The 18,461-nt window shown below is 65.9% G+C and overlaps 6 protein-coding genes across 6 annotated transcripts; 4 read left to right on the forward strand and 2 right to left on the reverse strand.

Moving 5' to 3' along the window:
* Positions 1-633: 633 nt before the first annotated feature.
* On the forward strand, positions 634-3,937 carry EMIHUDRAFT_194106 (hypothetical protein; the record flags this gene model as incomplete). Its single annotated transcript, XM_005794051.1, has 8 exons — positions 634-863; positions 956-1,064; positions 1,763-1,895; positions 2,113-2,191; positions 2,365-2,470; positions 2,708-2,821; positions 2,947-2,996; positions 3,523-3,937. The coding sequence occupies 8 exons, from the start codon at positions 634-636 to the stop codon at positions 3,935-3,937; spliced, it is 1,236 nt and encodes a 411-aa protein (XP_005794108.1).
* A 1,676-nt stretch (positions 3,938-5,613) lies between these two features.
* Positions 5,614-6,408, reverse strand: EMIHUDRAFT_194107 (hypothetical protein; the record flags this gene model as incomplete). The annotated part of the gene is made up of 4 exons (XM_005794052.1): positions 5,614-5,704; positions 5,967-6,021; positions 6,105-6,172; positions 6,266-6,408. 4 exons carry the CDS (start codon positions 6,406-6,408, stop codon positions 5,614-5,616), a joined length of 357 nt encoding a protein of 118 aa, XP_005794109.1.
* Positions 6,409-7,848: 1,440 nt separating this feature from the next.
* EMIHUDRAFT_420229 (hypothetical protein) lies at positions 7,849-8,568 on the forward strand (the record flags this gene model as incomplete). The annotated part of the gene is made up of 2 exons (XM_005794053.1): positions 7,849-8,188; positions 8,267-8,568. 2 exons carry the CDS (start codon positions 7,849-7,851, stop codon positions 8,521-8,523), a joined length of 597 nt encoding a protein of 198 aa, XP_005794110.1. The 3' UTR covers positions 8,524-8,568.
* Positions 8,569-10,068: 1,500 nt separating this feature from the next.
* EMIHUDRAFT_194110 (hypothetical protein) lies at positions 10,069-10,526 on the reverse strand (the record flags this gene model as incomplete). Its single annotated transcript, XM_005794054.1, has 2 exons — positions 10,069-10,359; positions 10,515-10,526. 2 exons carry the CDS (start codon positions 10,524-10,526, stop codon positions 10,069-10,071), a joined length of 303 nt encoding a protein of 100 aa, XP_005794111.1.
* Positions 10,527-10,541: 15 nt separating this feature from the next.
* EMIHUDRAFT_431767 (hypothetical protein) lies at positions 10,542-11,876 on the forward strand. Its single transcript, XM_005794055.1, has one exon. The coding sequence runs from the start codon at positions 10,592-10,594 to the stop codon at positions 11,630-11,632; it is 1,041 nt and encodes a 346-aa protein (XP_005794112.1). The 5' UTR covers positions 10,542-10,591; the 3' UTR covers positions 11,633-11,876.
* Positions 11,877-14,599: 2,723 nt separating this feature from the next.
* Positions 14,600-18,384, forward strand: EMIHUDRAFT_94919 (hypothetical protein; the record flags this gene model as incomplete). The annotated part of the gene is made up of 9 exons (XM_005794056.1): positions 14,600-15,125; positions 16,174-16,211; positions 16,739-16,852; positions 16,944-17,125; positions 17,285-17,333; positions 17,749-17,898; positions 18,014-18,049; positions 18,118-18,165; positions 18,232-18,384. The coding sequence occupies 9 exons, from the start codon at positions 14,600-14,602 to the stop codon at positions 18,382-18,384; spliced, it is 1,296 nt and encodes a 431-aa protein (XP_005794113.1).
* Between the last annotated feature and the right edge of the window lie 77 nt (positions 18,385-18,461).

Here is an 18,461-nt window from a genome sequence, read left to right on the forward strand (position 1 = left end):
CCTCCCCTTGCCATGCTACGGCAGCACGTTGTTTGCTCCAACGTGCGACGCCGCCAGTTCCGAGGCGGTGACGCAGGAAAGGCCTCGGCTCTCGCACCACTCGAGGAAACCCGTCGTGATGGGCACCACGCTGAGGCGATCACGCGCCCGCGGCACGTGAAAGATGACCACCGACCCCGGCTTGGTGCGCCGTGCACAGTACTCCACATGCCACGCCACCGTCGCGGCGCCAGCCTGCGTCCCCCGCCTTCCGCCCCCCACAAAGACGTCGTTGCTAAACCTAAAGACGTCGCCGAGGAGGGGTGAGTACCCTTCCCGCTGCAGCACGCGCGCCATCGCGCACGACATGGCGCCCATCGGCGGGCGGAACCACGTCCTTGCTGACGGCGGCGGCAGTTGCGGTTGGTACGGCGCGAGGGAGGGCTTCCTCCGCGGCGCGAAGATCGGCGGCGAAGGCGGGCTCGCCGAGGATCGTGCGGCATGTGGTTGCATAGCTCGTGCCCCGCAGCGACGATGCGCCTCATGAGGCCGGCGCAGTCTCGGGCCTTCGCTAGGATGGATGAGAAAACCGTCCGTAAAGCGGCCGTGCCAACAACTCCTGGGGGCCGACGCCTCGAGGGTTGTCACAGAATAATGCTCGCGCTCGCCGCCTGCGTCGTGGCACTGTATACCGGCGACGCCTACGTACAGCTCGTTCGCGACTTCACGCAGGTGCAGGCGCAGCCGCACACGGTCTTTGCCATCGAGTTCTTTGCCGGATGGTGCGGCCACTGCCAGGTGCCGAAGGAGGAGAGTCTGCGCCGTGCCGCCTCAACAGAGTACCGAGCCATGACTTACCGCTGCTGTGCCAGGCGTTTGCGCCGGTGTGGAAGGCCGCGGCGGCGGGCGCGTGCGCCGCTCGGCCGGCGCTCACCTTTGGCGCTGTCGACTGCGTCGCCGACTACGTCCTCTGCAGAGAGATGGGTGTGAGCGGCTTCCCGAGCGTCCGCGTCTTCACGGCTGGTGCGCCTCCAACGGGCGAGGAGCTCGCCACCTGCGGGCACGGCTGCGAGTCCGCCGTCGAGGTCCTCGATGACGTGTTGGCGGCGGCGAACGCCGCCGCGGCCCGCGCTGCCGCTGCCTCGGGCCCGCCATTCAGATGCTGAACACTGATCCGCGTACTCCAACCAGCGCTCGAGCACGTGCGCAGCTGCATTCCGCCGTATGCACGCCCTGGGCATCGCTTGAGCCGCCCTCGCATTACCGTGATGCGCCGAATCCCCGCACATGCTCTGTTTCCCCACCCCCAGTCTTCACACCCTCAGGCTCTCTGCAGCTTCTCAAGGCGCCTCCGGCCACGCCCCTCTCGGGAGCAGCGCTCCTCAAGGCGTCGCGCGATCTCGCCGCCTTGGGCGGCGGCGGCGGCGGCGGCGGCGGCGGCGGCGGCGGCGGCGGCGGCAGTTGCGCCACCGTCCGTTTGCCGAGCGGCTCCGACTCGCGAGCGGCGGTGTTTGTTCTGTCAGTCCGTCGCATACACCTCATAGTCCGTCCCACACACCTCGTAGCGCCGAGGACGGACGGACGCACGCACGCGCGCACGCGCGCGCGCGCATACACACGCTGCGCATTGTCGCCGGCCGAGTCGCTCTGCCGACATACACAGCGCCGCAGCCTCACACAGTCCACACACAGCTGTGCGTTCTGGACGTGTCCGGTAGCCCGCCGTCGCCTCGCGGAGTGGCCGCCGCCACTACTGATCAGTCCTCCGCCCTCGCCCTCTCAGGAGCCGTTTCCTATGCCGCCAGAGGCGTTCTCGCGGCCGGTGCCGCTGCAGGACGTGACATCGGCGGTTGTGTACGGGCTGCAGCGCGAGGTGGTCGGCGTCGCCATCGGCGAGCAGGACGAGGCGCGGAGAGGTGCGGTAGACAGCCAGATGGGGAAGAGGCGAAGCACACAGAGTCGGGACACGAGCGCGTTTGGGATGGGACGCGGGCAGCACACAGGCGACACACACTGGAGCACACAGACACACGAGCAAGGCTGACTCCCGGCTGTGCTGTCGCCTCCCGAGCGTCTCTTCCAGTGTTCATGCAGCGACGCCCTTCCGAAGCGTCTCTCGGAGCCTCCCCAAAGGCGCGCTGCGCGAGTGGCTAGCGACTCTGAGCGCTCTGCTGCCGGCGGAGCCCAACAGGCAGCAGATGGGCAGGCTCGAGTCCCTAGATGCGGAGTAGAAGACCTGGCTGCTATGTGGAGCTAGAGACCACACGCAGTCGCAGCGTGAAGTCGGCACTGCAGTCGCAGCTGTGGACTCGCGGGATGCTCCGGATAGAGTGCACGAGATCACGCTCTCGGTGTATTGACCGCTCGACCTCGACCCGACCGCAGGCTTGAGGCAATGTGCGCACACGAGAGGGCAATCAGCCCGGAGCGGTGGGAGGAGCTGCTCGGCGAGATCGAGGCGCCGCTGCTGCCGACAGGCGTGGCCGCGCCTGTAGCGGCCGCGTGGGCGGCGTGATGAAGTCGTCCCTCATGGATGGACTGAGTCTAGGCGGGCCCGCTGGGGGGATTGCGTGGGCTGCGTGTCGTGGCGCGAGCGCGGACGCTCGCGGGTACCCGTGCGGATTGTGGTTGCTCTTCCACACCCTCCTCGCGCAGGCGGGACCGAGCACCCGAGAGCACCCGAGAGCACCCGAGAGCACCCGAGACTTGCCCTCCTCTCCAACTGCAGGCGCGCACAGACGCGCAGGGGGTCGCCGCGCTGCGTGCGATCCGAAGCTACGTCCGCTTCTTCTTCGGCTGCCAGGGCTGCGCGCGCCATTTCCTTGCGATGAGCAACCTCGAGGTGCGAGCCCACGACACAACTGCCCACAGACACCTGCAGCAGGCGACGTCCCGCAGACATTCCCCAACGGTTCGCTCAGCGGGTGTTGGCATGAGCAGGCCTTACTTGTTTCGTTCATTCTCTAGGCCGACCCGCTCGATGGCGTGCGCACGGCGAGCGGGGCACGGCTCTGGCTGTGGAGGGCTCATAGCTTAGATGCGGAGCACGGAGCCTCGTCTTCCTTGCAGTCAGAACACACGTGTAGTTGTCTTCGCAGCCCTGTTGTTCACGCGATGCTCCGATGCACTGCCCGAGACCACACCCCCACCCCACCGCTCAAATCATGCACTAGGCGCACAACCGCCTCAACGCGCGCCTCAACGCGTCGGCGGCGAGCGAGGTGCCGCGGCCAACTTCGCCGATCTCGGGCGATCTCGGACGATCTCGGCTTAGCTCGGCCGACCTCGGACGTTCTCGGCTGACTTCGGCTGGCCTCTGTTGATCTCGGGCGATCTCGGGCGATCTGGAGGATCTCTGACGATCTCTCGAGCCAGGTGCTACGGCTGGGCCTGCCCAAGCAGCAGTGGCGCGCCTCCCTTTTTTCTTCCCTAGACACCCTCTAGACAGTTGCTCGCAGCAGTGTCGCGCAGGAGAGCGCCCAGTCCCCTCCCGTCCGTACTAGCCCCGACACCACCTCACACCCCCTGGCTGCGCCCCGCCAGGCCAACGCCGGCCGCCTGCCCGCAGTGCCGGCCGCGGTATACCGCGGGCGGCCGGCGCTGGGAGCTTGGCGCGGTGGCAGAGTACTTGCACGGGACCTTCTGCCGCCCGGAGCCGGGTCGGCCTTGCAGCAGCCCCGGCACCGTCGAGTCGGCGGCCGGCAGCAGCGCCGTGATCGGCATCGCGCCGTACCTCACCGCGCCGAACCTCACCGCGACCGATGCCTACTACCTCACCGCCGGCGCCGTCCTCGCCGCCTGCCTGCTCGCTTGCTATCACTGTTGGGAGCGGGCCTCGGCGCCGGCGCCGCACGCGCAGCAGCGGCGGCGGCAGCAGACGAACCGCTTGCTGCCGCCGTCGCCCCGATCCTGTGGTAGAGGGATCTTGTGGCACGACTCGGACGGCAGCTCGGATTAGGAGGCCGCCTGGCAGCGCGCCGCTTGGCCCGTGCACGTCCCCAGCCCCCGTGTGTGTTTGGTGGTGGTAAAAAGATAGATAGAGAGGCGGCGCGGGGCGCCTGCCCTCTCTCTGACCGGGGTGGACCATAACAAAGTATCGCGCACACATGCGTGACTGGCTGACATTGACACCGGCCGCCGCGCGGCGCTTTCGGACGGTAGCTTTGTTAACGTTTCCGAAAAAAGAAAACGACGGACTTGACTCGCCTGGATCAGCAGGAGGGTACGAAGAGATTAGGTTTAGGAGCAGCAGGGACCCGAGGCGCGAGGGACCATGCGGAAGACGCGGCTAGTGCTACGGCTTTAGTCCCCCATCGGGAGGACGACCCCGGCTAGCCGCCGACCACACCCACAAAGAACCCTGCACAAAGACTGAGGGAGGGTGTAGAGGATGTAGAGTGTAGAGCGCTGTAGAGCTGTAGAGATGTAGAGCGCTGTAGAGCTGTAGAGCTCTACATCCGCCGCGTGACGAGGCGCCTGCGTTGTAGAGCGATGTAGAGCGCGATTTTGTTGTAGAGTTTGTTGTAGAGGCTCTACAGCCAAACCGCCGGGAAGGCAGTGACTCAAAGAGGTCGAGCCGCGCTAATGGGGTGTCTCCGAGCTTAGTGAAGCTCTGATGGACAGCCCTGACTATCCCTGACACACAGAGAGTCCCTCTGACGGCACACAACACCCTATAACTGCGTCATGACCAGCCTGCCATGTGTCGCCGGTGCCGCATTCGTCGCTGTGCTTCTTTAGCAGGCGGTGGACTGTCGGCTGCGAGGACGGTCGCATTTGCGCGAGGCGAGGCGAGCATTCAGACGCGTTGCATGCGCCATGACTCGCGCCAGCGCGTGCGGGAGCTCCTGGCTGAGCGTTGAGTCCAGGCGAGTTGCGCTGGCCACTATCGCTACGCCGAGCCGAGCTGACGCGCCGAGGCGCCGGCCAGTCGCAGCCGTGAGGCATGCCATAGCAGCAGAGGCACCTGCCACCCATTGGGCGGGCAGACAGAAGGCCAGGGCAGCACTGGCAAGTGCAACGCGCCTCATGTCGGAGAGCGACCGTGCCTCGTTCGCCGCTTATGATGTAGAGTTTGTTGTAGAGATTTCACGTTGTAGAGCGCCTCTACATCGCTCTACAACGCAGGCGCCTCGTCACGCGGCGGATGTAGAGCTCTACAGCTCTACAGCGCTCCAGAGCGCTCTACATCTCTACAGCTCTACAGCGCTCTACACTCTACATCCTCTACACCCTCCCTCAGCACAAAGATCGCACGGGCGGGGACCTTTTCCCTTTTTACCAGAAAGCACTTGGAGCACTTGGAGTGCAGTCATCAACCGCACATCCAGGGCCAAAAGCCGTTTTTTTGACCGCGCAAGATATAAAGGGTGTCCTAAGGGCTCTCGGTTACTGGACCGTCACGTGTTCAACGACGTTGAACAGTGTTCAACCACGGCGCTGTTCACAGCGCGCGCGGACGGCCGTTCTGCGAGTCCAGCTCCGCTTGACTTTTGTAAAGCATGCTTGTGGCAAGTTATAGACGCTAGTATCGACCTCAGAGACCCAAACCCGAATTAATAATTAAGGCTCAAAGTATGGTTGAACAACCGTTGAACAAACAGGTTGAACAACGATATCCGACTAGTGCGACCGCTAGACGGCGGTCTCCGCCGGCCCCAAGGCTGCCCAGCCCCAGTACCACACCGGCCACGTAGACCGTAGCGCTGGAGTGGTCAGTGAGGCACTAGACGGGCTACGGAACCATGCGCGCGCCGGCCGGATAGGCTGCGCGCAGGGGCCGCGCCGCCTCGATTTCGCATCTCCGCTCCGCGGCCGACTGAGGGGCCAGCTCGCCCGGCGACAAGCCCAGCCATCGCCCAGCGCCCCGTATCGACGGAGGGCACGCAAAAAACCCGCACCTACGACTAGGGTGAGCCCGTGAGGGCGTCGGTGTCGGCCGCGGGCGGGCTGCGAGGAGGGCGCTGGTGGGAGCATGGGAGATGCACCACCGCTCGACGAAGACGCGCCCGACGAAGCCCTGCTTGCGGAGGATGGTCGATCCTCACCTACTAGCGTCGGGCGTGTGCGAAAAAGAGCGCAAATCGGAGCTCAACTCGCGCGCGGCTGGGAAAGGGGTGTGGCACCCCTCCGAAGGCGCCTCGCGAGGAGCTGCTGCTGCCTCCAAACGCGCTCGGGCAGCACGTCGGCGCGCCTGCGGGGTTGGGGAGGTGAAACTATGCTTGCTGGCACGCGCATCCCGCACCACCCCCACGTCCGCGCGCACCATGCCGCCATCCCACCTCACAGCCAAGCGCCATCGCCGTCGGACGCGGCGACGCCGAGCGGTGGCCTCGCAGACGACGAGCGCGATGAGGCCGCCGCGCCGCCGGAGTGGCCGGCGCGTGCCAGCCGCTGGCCCGCCCAGCGTGGCGGGACCGGCTCGCCCATCCTGGCCCGCGCGCTTGCCGACGCGAGAAGATCGCGCGGGAGGGCAAATCTTGGGCAAAATGCCCTGTTTGCCAATCCTTCACGGCGACTTCACGTCGGAACGAGTCGGATCGACGACTCCCCGCCTGGACCAGCGTGTGCGCCTTGCAATTCTATACAGAATCGACACGTGGTACGTCTTCTCAATCGCTCGTGGAGAGGAGCTACGGCCAATCCTAAGTAGTGTTCAACGACGTTGAACAATGTTCAACGTCGTTGAACACGGTCCAGTAACCGCTCTGCCCGCAAGGCGCCCGCGTCGCAGACGCGGTACCATTGACAAATCTGCAATATACCCCCACACGAGCAAATAGCCGAAATCCGAATACCGTGCACGAAGTGGGCGATGTGGGATGCAAGCCTTCAGCTGGTGCCAAGACATTCGTAAAATTGAAGCCAAGAATCCGCCAAATCCGTGCTTTCGCGCTACCTGGGGGGAAAGCCGCTGATCGAGCCCAGCGTGCCCGCGGCCGCCTCCCGCGCAGCACCGCCGCTGCGGAATCGGATCGAGCCCATGGAGGAGGAGGGCGCAGTCGGCCAGCGCAGCAGGCGGAGTCCCTCCCCGCGCCGGAGCCCCCCTGCAGTCGAGGGAGTCCTCGTTGGCGATGAAGGTGGCGACATCGAATCGCGGCCGACACACGTCACGGGAGGAATGGGCGATGAGCGGGAACGATGCGCGCTACGACGCCGACTCCGCCGTGCTCGTGGCCGCAGAAAGCCGCGCTCCAGGAGCACGCCAAGATGCAATGGCTCGCTTGCTTCGATTCAGCTCTCTCGGCAGCAGAAGTGGGGCTGGAGCGGGTGGGGGTGGATGCCGATTGAGGGGGAGCGTCTCCAGCTGCGCCCTGTGGCAGCGGCGCCCTGTGGCAGCTAGTCGAGGGACTTGGTAGTTGTGACCCCCCTGAGTGAGGACAGGAGAGAGAGAGCGTTTTGTGGTGTTGGTGTACGCAATAACGGGACAGGGTGGTTGTTCTCTCTATCTCCTCTTCTAGCTCTTAGCATGAGCTGCGCCCGGTGTCCGACCCCTTTTGCGCAGCAACACCTTAAACTTTCAGGCCCTCCAAATTCGGGTCGGAGCGTAGCGGAGACCGGAGTGGGCCCCGAGTTTGAAAAGGGCGACGGACGCTTGCGTCCTAGCCTCCAACAACGCCTCCCCGGCGCAGAGGGGCCCCCGGAGGGATGCACAACCGCTCCATGCCACGCCGCTTGCGGCGGTCCTCTTCCCAGCTCCGCTGAGGGCCTCTGCGTTATTTATTTATTGGAACAGGGTGCATGCTGAGGGCCGTGACCTTATTGGCTCTCACTCGATCTTCTCGCGCGCTGAGCATGCCTCCAGGCGGCTATACGAGCCGCACGATGGACCCAAACGCGGGTGCGGTGGACGCGCAGAACCCGGCAAAGATGCTGTCGCCCTCATGCGATCGAAACAAGGCCGCGATCCTCAGCGAGTATCTGACGATTCTGCCTTCTTCCGGGCGGGCGCTCGAGGTCGCCAGCGGCACGGGACAGCACGTCGCCCACTTCGCCGCGGCGCTGCCCGGCGTCCGCTTCTGCCCATCCGACCTCACGACCGATGCGTTTGGCTCCGTTGCGGCTTGGGCCGAGGGCCTCGACAACGTGGAGGCGCCGTTCGCCCACGACTGCGCCAGCGTCAGCGACTGGGCTAAGCTCGAGCCAAAGAGCTTTGATGCGGTGATCGTCGCCAATATGTGCCACATCTCTCCGTGGGTGGTGACCGAGGGTCTGTTTACTGGCGCGGCGCCCGCGGTGGGTTTCAGGGCACGCCCGCGACGCGTTGACACATCGACGACACCCGTAGGCGCGGCGCGCGTCTTGGCAGACGGTGGCCGCTTGTGCGTCTACGGGCCCTTCACCACCGGAGGCGAGCACACCTCCGAGAGCAACGCCGACTTTGACCGCTCGCTGCGTGCGCGCGACCCGTCCTGGGGGTACCGGGATATCGAGCGAGACCTCGGCGCCCTCGCGGACAAGGCGGGCGTCGCGCTGCTCAAGCGGATCGCCATGCCCGCAAACAACTTTCTGCTGGTGTATGCACGATGTGCGGCGGAGGAGTAGAGCTCGCGCGGGCGGCGTGTAATGTGTAAACGATCGAGTGATCGAGGCTGAGTCCACGGTCAGGGTGCCAGCCCCGGGCCCCCACCGTGTAAACGGGCAACCCCTGGGAGCCACACGACGTTAAACACACCATGTAAAAGCTCTCCGCGAGCTCTCTCGAAGTAACAGCTTACTTTTCGAAGTAACTTCGACGCTCAGAAGTTAGTTTTTTTGCGTACCCCTTGCGCCATGAACAACCGCTCGAAACGCTCAAATTTGGGCGTTCCGCGCTTCGCTTCAGCCTTCTAAGCCGGCACCGCGGCGGGCGGATAGATGCGATAAATGCGGCAAGACCACTTGTGCTGCCGGGTGGAACTGGAACTCCGATCACACCGAGAAGGCTTGCCATCGACGCAAGTGCATGCGGGCGGTCGGCCGTCTGCCACCACTCGCCAGCGATAAGGTTGCCAGGTCAACGCACAACGGATGCAGCCTTGCTGGAGATTGAAGAGGTGCTCGGCATGCGCTACTGTGACCCGAGCCAGATGACTGCGGTGGCGCTGAGGAACCCTGTCGATGAAGACGACGAGCGCTTGGAGTACCTTGTCTCTGGCAGGTTTGGCAGTGGTCCCGACGACCGCGGCTTCCACTCTGTAGCTTGGGTCTTTGATGGCGATCTCCTGGACCATGTAGATGCGGAGGAGGTCAAGTCAGCGATGCAAACGTACAAAAATCAGATGGACAAGGAGTTCGCAGCGCTGGCGGATGCGTGCGACGCTGAAATGTAGCCGTCCCGGCACCCCACGTGCATGCGTGTGATATTCGAGGGCTCAACCGGATCGTGAGCGTTGTGAGGCCGCAATCCCGTGCTTAGCGATAGGCAGGCACATCATGTGGGTACTCAGGATCACTCGTATGATAATGTCAGCACGTAGCTACGCTCGCGAGGGCGACCTAAGCACCTAAGCCCCCTAAGCGCCCCCCCGCTTAGGCCGCTTAGGTGCTTAGGCGGTCTCAGAGGTTGTGGGACCTGGGGCCCGCCGGGCCTGGGGCTGTCGGCTGAGCCACTCTCCGGCTGGTGGCTCTCTACGGAGCGTTTACACAATAGCTCGGCACCCTGACCGTGGACTCAGCCTCGAGCGCCACCCCACGCACCCGCACCCCCCTGGCGCCTGCCGGGCCGCAGAGCCTGGGGGGGGGCCTGCGCGCCGCGCCCCTGGCGATTCCCCACCCCTCTGGCGTGGCCGCGCTGGCCGGCCCCTCTCTCTCCTCCAGCACAACCGCAGCAATACTTCCGTGTACATACCGTGTTTTTTTTTACTCATACGGTGACATGAGCTTCTGGGGACGTTCGAGGACGTAGTTAGTACACCCCGATCCGGTTGGGCGCACGCATGGAATCTCCTCGGCACCAGGGCAGCATTCTGTGCGCATACACCCCGATCCGCACGGAATGGGAGGAGGGAAAGGTGAAGCAGCGTCGCTGCGTCGGGCAGCATGACGCACAGCACACGAGGCTGAGGTAACGCCATAAATCAAACACGCGCACGGCGCGCGAGCATACCGCTATCTGCTGAGCTGCCGCAGGCAGGCGTCGAATCGATGCCGCACCGCCGGAGGTAGCCAGCCCTGCGGCCGCTGCACCTCCATCGTATCCTCGGCTGGCGGCTCCGGCAGGGAGACGCTCATACTCTGAAGCCCTCCGTCGTTGGTTGGCGCATCCGAGCGTTGCCGTTTGCACACGTTCTCCTTTGACTCCTCGCAGTCCCAATCCGCCCACGAGCGACACAGCCGCTTGACCTGCTCCATCGTCGCTTGATCTGGCGGGCTGTCCGTGTAGCACAGGTAGCCACCTACCTGTCGCGTTGGCAACCAGTGGCTGGGTTCGGACTTTTGCGGGGTGGGGTATGGTTGCCACCCACCTCGAGACCATACCCCCCGCCAGCTGACAAACCCAATGGGACCATACCCCCCAAACAATCTACATTACAAAGAAGAGAAAAAGAAAACACTTGGCGTTGCATCGGCGTCGTATCCAACGATATTCCTTGCCGCGCTCTTGCGCCGCGCTACTTCCTCTCCTTTCTTCATGGCGCCGACCGTCGCCGCGGTCCCGGCCACCTCCCTTGGCCATTCGACAAAGCTTGGGCGTGAGGTGGTCGCGGAGCCGCAGCAGCTCGAGCCCGCCGCACCAGGACTCATCAGCTCGGCCTTTGGCGTCGCCGGCGGAGCCTTCTGGGGCACGACCGGCTTCACCACCGGGTTGGTTTCTCGAGCAGTCGACCCGCTCCACTCCTTCACCACCAGCTCCTACCCGGCATCGCCGCCTACGCCGCCCTTGCCGCCGCCGCCGCCACCGCCGCCGCCGCCGCCGCCATCACCTCCCCCGCCTCCTCCGCCCTCGCCGCCGCCGCCGCCGCCACCCTCGCCGCCGCCGCCGCGACCGCCGCCACCGTCTCCGCCGCCGCCGCCACCGGCTCCGCCGCCACCACCCGCGCCGCCCGCCTCGCCGGGACTCATCGGCTCGGCCTTTGGCGTCGCCGGAGGTGCCTTCTGGGGTACGACTGGCTTCACCACCGGGTTGGTGTCTCAGGCAGTCGACCCGCTCTCCTCCTTTGCCCACTTTGACCCCGCGGCTCCGCCAGCGCCACCCTCGCCGCCGCCACCGCCGCCGCCGCCTCCTCCTCCTCCGCCGCCGCCCTCGCCTCCGCCGCCGCATCCGCCGCCACCCCGGCCGCCGCCGCCACGGCCGCCGCCCCCGACGCCCCCGATGCCGCCGGACCAGGGCGCGGCTTGGGACTCTGCTGGCCGCATCAACCACTACATGGCTGGCATCGCCAAGGACAGCACCGTCGAGCCCGGAAACATGCGGCCTGTGCCAGAGAAGCCGCAGGGTCACGGGATCCTCCTCGGCTCGGTCGTGATGGCGATCGAAGGGGCACTCGTCGTCGGCGCGGTCCTGTTCACTCTCCTCCCGCGCCCCGCCGCCGTCAGCCCGTCTCGAGTCAGCCGCGAGATGCTGCCGCACGAGCTGCTGTCGCCCGGCGAGCAGCGGCCACCATTTGGCGGGCTCAGCGGGCCATATGAGCCGCGCCTCAGCAAGTTCGTCGCGGCGCCGGTGCTTCTCTGAGCGCTCATGCCCCCCCCCCCCCCCCTTCTGTTCTCCTATTGACCTGCGCCTGCCTGCTGGGCTCGCCGGACATGTCTGTATGTACGAAGGTGGCACATGTTGTACATATGCCTTAAGGTACCGCCTTTTGTGCCCCCCGTGTGCCGTGTGTGGTGCCGTGTCGTGGCGTCGGGTATCGGGTATCCCCCGTATACTTCGTGTGGAGTAGTGGAAGTGCGCAGAGTGAAAAGAAAGGTCGGCCGCCCGAGATTGAGCGCAAAATACCGTTGGTCCAACTCGTCGTTTTCTGATCAAACGTGGGCACTCCGAAGTTGCGACCCGGCGACGGGCCCAGGACCAACTCCCATCATGCTCGCGATCGGCGCGCTCGCGTTGGTATCGCTTGCGCCGCGCGCATGCCCCTGACGCAGCTCACTCTGCGACAGCATAACCGCTCCCAACACGTTTCTGCGCAGGGTTTTTCTTCGCACCCGGTCGTCGAGCCGCCGCCGCCTCCAAGCTCTCCCTACTGCCCGCCGGGTAAGATACCCTACGGTGTGCTCTTCAACTTTTCAAGCGCAGACGTCGGCTATAACAACCTCGGAGGCTACCCCGGGGGCCCCGACGTGAAGTGCACCGTTGGGCCGCACTCGGACTCCGCCTCGTCGACTTGTGGCAACTCTGCGGCGGAGAGGCCTTGCGGCTGCGGATGCGATTGTCGTGAGACCGCAGCTTACACAGCGGGGCCGTACGGCTTCGGAGCACCGTCGCCAGAGATTCGCTTCCAGGGCGGCGGCCTTTTCTTTGACGGCACCATCGAAGGAATGCAGGGCACTCCTTTTGACGTCGCTCTCACCAACTCCTCCTCGTACAAGCCGTGGGCCTCGGACTCCAACGGCCGCGGCCGCGACCCAACGGCATGGACACGCCCCTCACCTTTCGTTTTGTCATCCCTGCCGCTCACCAGTCCCCCGTAGTAGTAGCAAGCGACTCGGCGAAAAGAATCAACACCCTATAACCGACGCCAGCCCCTCCGTGATTCACCACAGGGACACGGCTTCGCGAGCGTCAGCATGGCTGCAAACACAGAGACAACCTTTGCGCTGCACGCGTACAGGCCAGGCGCAGTAGATATGCAGCTCAGCGCCTGGCATGCGCGGATACGCTGTATTCTCGCCGCGGGTCCCCTCCACACGACATTGGCGTGCGCGTGACAGCCGTGCTGTCTCCACAGGCTGGGCACCAACACTCCCCAACCTCTCGGCGGCGAGGGCAACGTATGCGTCTTTGACTTTGACAATGGAGTGGATGAGACGCTCAAGGAGGAGTTCCACGCTTGCGGCATCGTTGACTGGTTCGCCCACGGCAAGTCGCCACGGGCGTTGGAGGGACGGGCGATGCTGCAGGGCTTGTGCCCCAACATCGACACGGAAAACTACCTCGACGTCGCATCGGACGCCGCTGACCCAACGAATCCAGACCGGCACTGTATTGAGATCAAGGCAAAGATGGAGGGCACGGGGGTCGACAACCCCAAGAACATCTCGAGCGTATTGATCGACTGCTCCCTGTACGACCAATGCCCAGCCAACGGGCTGTCCCCCGCCCCAGACAAGCAGGACCGCCCCCCGATCGGAGTCCAGGACACGAGCACCTGCGCTGGCGGCTCAACAGCCCCTGCTGCGGGCGTGTACCCCGACACCGCGTTTCCAGAGAGGCTGCAGGGCCAGCCATACCGTTGGTGAGGGCCGAGCCAAATACCCTTTCCCCGTTGAGTGACATGCCCTGTATTCACCGCCCGACCCAATGTGCAGGACCGTCCCCAAGTTCGCCTGCTTCAGCTTTGTTGCGAGCGAGGGCTTCGAGTTCACCTACAAGGTGGGCCCCTCCTCAGACGGCTTCTGGGGCCGCAACTTCCTCTTCAGCGGATACGCCCAGCCGTACTGCATCGACGCTCCCATTCCGACCCCCTCGCCATCTCCGTCTCCCTCCCCCTCGCCACCCATCAGCGACCTCTGCCCCCATCCCATTGGCACGATTGAGGATACCGTCGAGGCCATCCTCGAGGCCGTCCGGACGCTCGACATCAAGTGCATCATCTACTACGCCGTGAACGGTGCCACAAGCGAAGAAGGCTTCACAGCCTGCATCCTGCGCGCGGTGCAAAAGTACCTCGAGGCCGGCCCGGTCGTCGGTATCCCGGGTTTCATCGGCGACTTGCGCTTGTGCATTGTGGACCGCCCGATCCTCGACCCTATCTTGCCGCCCGGCGCCCCGGTTGGCGAGTGTCCCTATGGTGAGACGGAGCCCATCGTGCCGACTGGGATCGAGAGCCTCCTCGACGCGGTGTATGCTGGGGACTTGGGTGCCATCATCTCTTGCTCGGTCGGCATGCCGACTTGCGTCCTTGCGCTGATCGGGGACTTCCTCGGGGATTCCATCGGGATCTCAGACCTCGTGTCTGGCATTCTAAGCTGCGTCCTCCCGAACGGGCGCTAAGAGCGCGCGATGTGGCGCGGTGCGCCTGCGCTGCGGGCGCCTCAAGAGGCTCTCTGAGAAGGCGGTGCGAGCGTGCGACGGCGCGACGGCGCTGCCGGCGGGCCGTGACCTGTGGCTGTGATGCGTCTTGGATCGCGTCGAGATCCGTCGAGACGCGGTCGTGGACTGAGTGTTGATCCTGACGTGAGGCAGAATGAAAGAAAGAAAGCCTGCTTGATTTCTTCTTTTCCTGTGATAGTGCCAGTGCGCGCCAGTCCCGTAAAAAAAAGAAAGAAAACAGACAAGCCAAGGGAGGGATGGGAGGACGGCACGCCACCACCACACAGGGATTTTAATACGCCAGAGTCCCGTGCCCAGTGTCGTGCGCAATGCACCGTTGGAGCACTTGGAGCACTTGGAGCGCTCCGAAATTCTTTTTCCGTGGGCACTACCCCGGTGCGGCGCAAGCGAGCGAGCCGGCCCTCTCGTCTTTTCGCTCTTTGTGTTATAATGCGACGCCTGCTCAGCTACGTTGCGCCGCAGCTACCCACCATCCTCGCTGGCAGCCTTCTCCTCCTCTTCGCCACGCTGGCCGAGCTTGGTGTGCCCTCCGTCGCTGGCGCTCTGCTGGATATCTACACGAACGCTGCTGGCGATGAGGTTGGCTCCAGAGTCGACCGCGCGCTGCTGCGGCTCATGGGTCTGATCGCGGGGATGTCGGCGTGCAAACACGCGGGCGAGTACCTGCTCAAGAGCGCCGGCGAGCGAGCGGTGGTCGAGGTGCGGTCGCGCCTCTTCCTCTGCCAGCTGACCTGCAGCGTGCAGAGCCTCGAGGAGCAGCCGACCGGTCACCTCCTCTCCTCGCTGACGGCGGGGTCGGACGCGGTGCGGCTGTGCGTCACGCACCACCTACCGCAGGTCGCTCGCAGCGTCGCCTCGTGCCTGGTCGCCTCGGTCTACATGGCCTCCATCTCTCCGCGGCAGACTCTCCCTCGCCAGGACATGGCGTCCTCCTCCGCAGGACGCGTCGGAGACGGTCCGGAGGCGGCGCGTGTAGGCTGACCCTCCTCGCCTTCGGCATCGCGCCGCTGCTCGGGCTCCTCGCGGCGGCGGTTGGCACGCGGGCGTGTGTGCCCCGCCTTCAGCCCTGCCACACCACCACCACTGCACTCGAGGCGCTCGCTCCTGCCGCACCAGGTGCGCGCGCTTGCTCAGGAGCAGCAGCGCCAGGCGAGCGCGGCGACGTCGGTGGCGGCCGAGGCGCTCTCTGCTGCTCGCTGCATCAAGGCGCTCGGCGGCGAGACTGCTTAGACAGCGCAGCCCCGCCCAGTCTTTGGTAATCTCGGGTCATCTCGGGTCATCTCGGGTCATCTCGGGTCATCTCGGGTCATCTCGGGTCGCCTGCTCAAGGCGTTCGGTGGTGAGGCTGCGGTCGGCGCAAAGTACGCCGCGGAGGCGGAGGAGCGTACCGCTCTCGATGACCCGAGATGTGCCCGAGGTGGGCCCGAGGTGACCCGAGGCTGGCGCAAGAGTGCAGGCGTACTACACGCTCTCGATGCGCGAGATGGCGTTGCACAAGCTATGGAACGGAGGCAGCCGAGGGAGGACCCTACTCGTATGAGAGTTAGCTGGTTCGAGATTGCGCTGCACTACCTTGGACGCAACCTCCTCCTTCCACCATCGCCACCTCCGTCTCTGCCACCCACCGCCACCGCCACCGCCACCGCCACCGCCACCGCCACCGCCGCCGCCGCCGCCGCCACCGCCGCCGCCGCCGCCGCCGCCGCCGCCGCCATCGCCACCGCCACCGCCACCACCCGCCGCCGCCGCCGCCACCGCCACCGCCACCGCCACCGCCACCGCCACCACCCGCCACCGCCACACCCACCGCCGCCGCCACCACCGCCGCCGCCACCGCCGCCGCCGCCGCCACCACCGCCGCCACCACCGCCGCCACCGCCGCCACCACCCCGCCACCGACTCCACCAACTTCAACGCACCGACTCCACCGCCTCCTCGGCGGCGTCGGCACGCGTCGCTCGTGCTGTGAACAGCGTCTCTTCACGCCTCCAGCTGTGAACCAGGCAACCTCCTCCTCGGCGGCGTCGCCACGCTCGGCGTGGTGCGGGAAGCCGGCCGGCAGGCGGCCGAAAGATGAGATGCAGCCGACAGATGAGATGCAGCCGAGAGGCGAGATGCAGCCGAGAGGCGAGATGCAGCCGACAGATGAGATGCAGCGCAGAGACGAGATGCAGCCGAGAGACGAGATACAAAGCTGATCGAAGCTGATCTCGAGGCAGGTCCTCTCCGGCGCCCTCAGCGCGGGAAGCGTCTCCTCCTTCGCGGTGTACGGCGTCGCCACTGGCTACGCCGCCTCGGACGCAGCCCACGACACCGGGCGGCGGCTCGATCTCGGCGGCACCTCGGCAGCACCTCGGCTGCACCTCGGCTGCAGGCGGCCGGCGGGTGGGGTGCATCCTAGAAAAAGAAATACACGCGCCTAGAAAAGGAGCGCGTGTGCAGGCGGCCAACGGGTGGGCTCGCGCGGCGGCGAGTGCCGCGAGCGCCTCGCACGCGCTCTCGCTGCTGGACGAGGGCGAGGCGCGCCCGAGGTTTGCGCGAGGTCAGCCGAGATCTCCCCGAGGGTAGGCGCTGTCGCTGCTGGACGAGGGCGAGGCGCGCGCTGCGGCAGAGGCAGCGGCCGAGGCGGGGAGCAGCTGCGCCGCGCCGGAGGGCGCCGCTGCGTCGCACGTGGAGCTCGAGGTGGTTGGCTTCTGCTACCCGGCGGCGAAGCAGCTCGCGTCGTCGCGTCTTGCTGGAGCCGCCCCTGAGCCGTCTCGGAGACGTCCCGCAGGCGGCGAAGCAGCCAGCCCTCGACTCGCTCACACTCTCGCTCGCGGCCGACAAGATGACGGCGCTGGTCGGGCCAAGCGGCGGAGGCAAGAGCAGCGCGCTGAGCTTGCTGCTGCGCTTCTACCAGCCAACCGCCGGTTGCATCACCATCGGCGGCGTTCGCCTCGAGCGGCTTCCAAACCGGTTGGCTCTGCCCCACCCTTGAATGATCTGAGCCATCGCCGAGATACAGCCGAGATACACCCGAGCACGTGGCTCCGCCCGCCCTTGCTTCCACTGTAGTGCCACTGCAGTGCCACTGCAGTGCTGAGCGGAGACAATTGTGACTCAATGTCTCCGCAGGTGGCTCCGCGAGCACGTGGGTGTCGTCGCGCAGGAGCTTACCCGAGACGTACCTCGCCCGAGATGGCCCGAGACGGCCCGAGATGACCCGAGGTTAGAGCTTGCGTTCGCGTCGTCGCGCAGGAGCCGACCCCACTCCCCTACCTGCCTCCCGCCGCGTCCTCCTCTCCCCTCCTCTCCACCCACCTCGCGCCGAGCCGGAGCCCGGCCCTCCCTCTGCTGCACCCCGCCACGACGGCATTCCTCCACCCGTGAGCCGACCCTCATGCACCAAGCTCACGCACTAGGAGCCACACTAGGAGCCAACCCTCTTCCGCGGCACCTTCCACGACAACATTGCCTTTGGCGCGCGGCGGGCGCCGCCCGAGGGCGAGTGGAGCGCCGAGCTACTCGAGCGCGAGGCGCGGCGACTGGCCGCGCCGAGCAGAGGCGAGCCGGGGTGAGCCGAGATGACTCGAGATTAGGTGCGGCGCGCGGCGGTCGCCGCCAACGCGCACGGCTTCATCTCAACGGCGGGCGGCTACGGTGCGGCAATCGGCGAGCGGGGCGGCGGCCTATCGGGCGGGCAGCGGCAGCGCATAGCGCTCGCGCGCGCGTACCTCCGCGCGCCCTCGGTGCTGCTGCTCGACGAGGCGAGTCTCGACTAATCACCCCCCCCCCCCCCCCGCGCGCCTCGAGTCAGAGTCGGAGACTCTCCGAGATGGTCCGAGATCTACACCTCGCGCTCAGGCGACGGCGAGCCTCGACGCGGAGTCGGAGCGCGCGGTGCGCGACGCGCCCGCCAACCTGTTGTTGTGACCGACCCGAGAATACCCGAGGTTATCCGCGATCAGGTGCATGACGCGCTCGCCCTGCTCGCGCGCGGCCGCGCGGTGCTGACGGTGGCGCACCGCCGTCCGACGGCGAGCTTCTCGGGATGCCTCGAAGCAGTTTGTAATGAGTAGTAGGTGGCGCACCGTCTCGCGACGGTGCGAGCGGCCGACGAGATCGTTGTGCTCGAGCGCGGCCGCGTCGTCGAGCGGGGGACACACGAGGCTCTGGTTGCGGCGGCCGGCCTCTATGCGCGCCTCAACGCGCTGCAGACGCACTCCGATTATTGAGCGTTTTGTGGAAGTGTGTGTAGCGAGCTTTTTTGCGAGTTTTTGCGCGTTTCGTGAGTTCTCTGAGGTGTGAGAGC

The sequence above is a fragment of the Emiliania huxleyi genome (assembly GCF_000372725.1).
Source record: "Emiliania huxleyi CCMP1516 unplaced genomic scaffold EMIHUscaffold_1, whole genome shotgun sequence".
Taxonomy (NCBI): Eukaryota; Haptophyta; order Isochrysidales; family Noelaerhabdaceae; genus Emiliania; species Emiliania huxleyi.

Bases quoted from the DNA above. Each gene is read 5' to 3' on its own strand.
- EMIHUDRAFT_431767 (XM_005794055.1), top strand. From the start codon at position 10,592: ATGGCGCCGACCGTCGCCGCGGTCCCGGCCACCTCCCTTGGCCATTCG.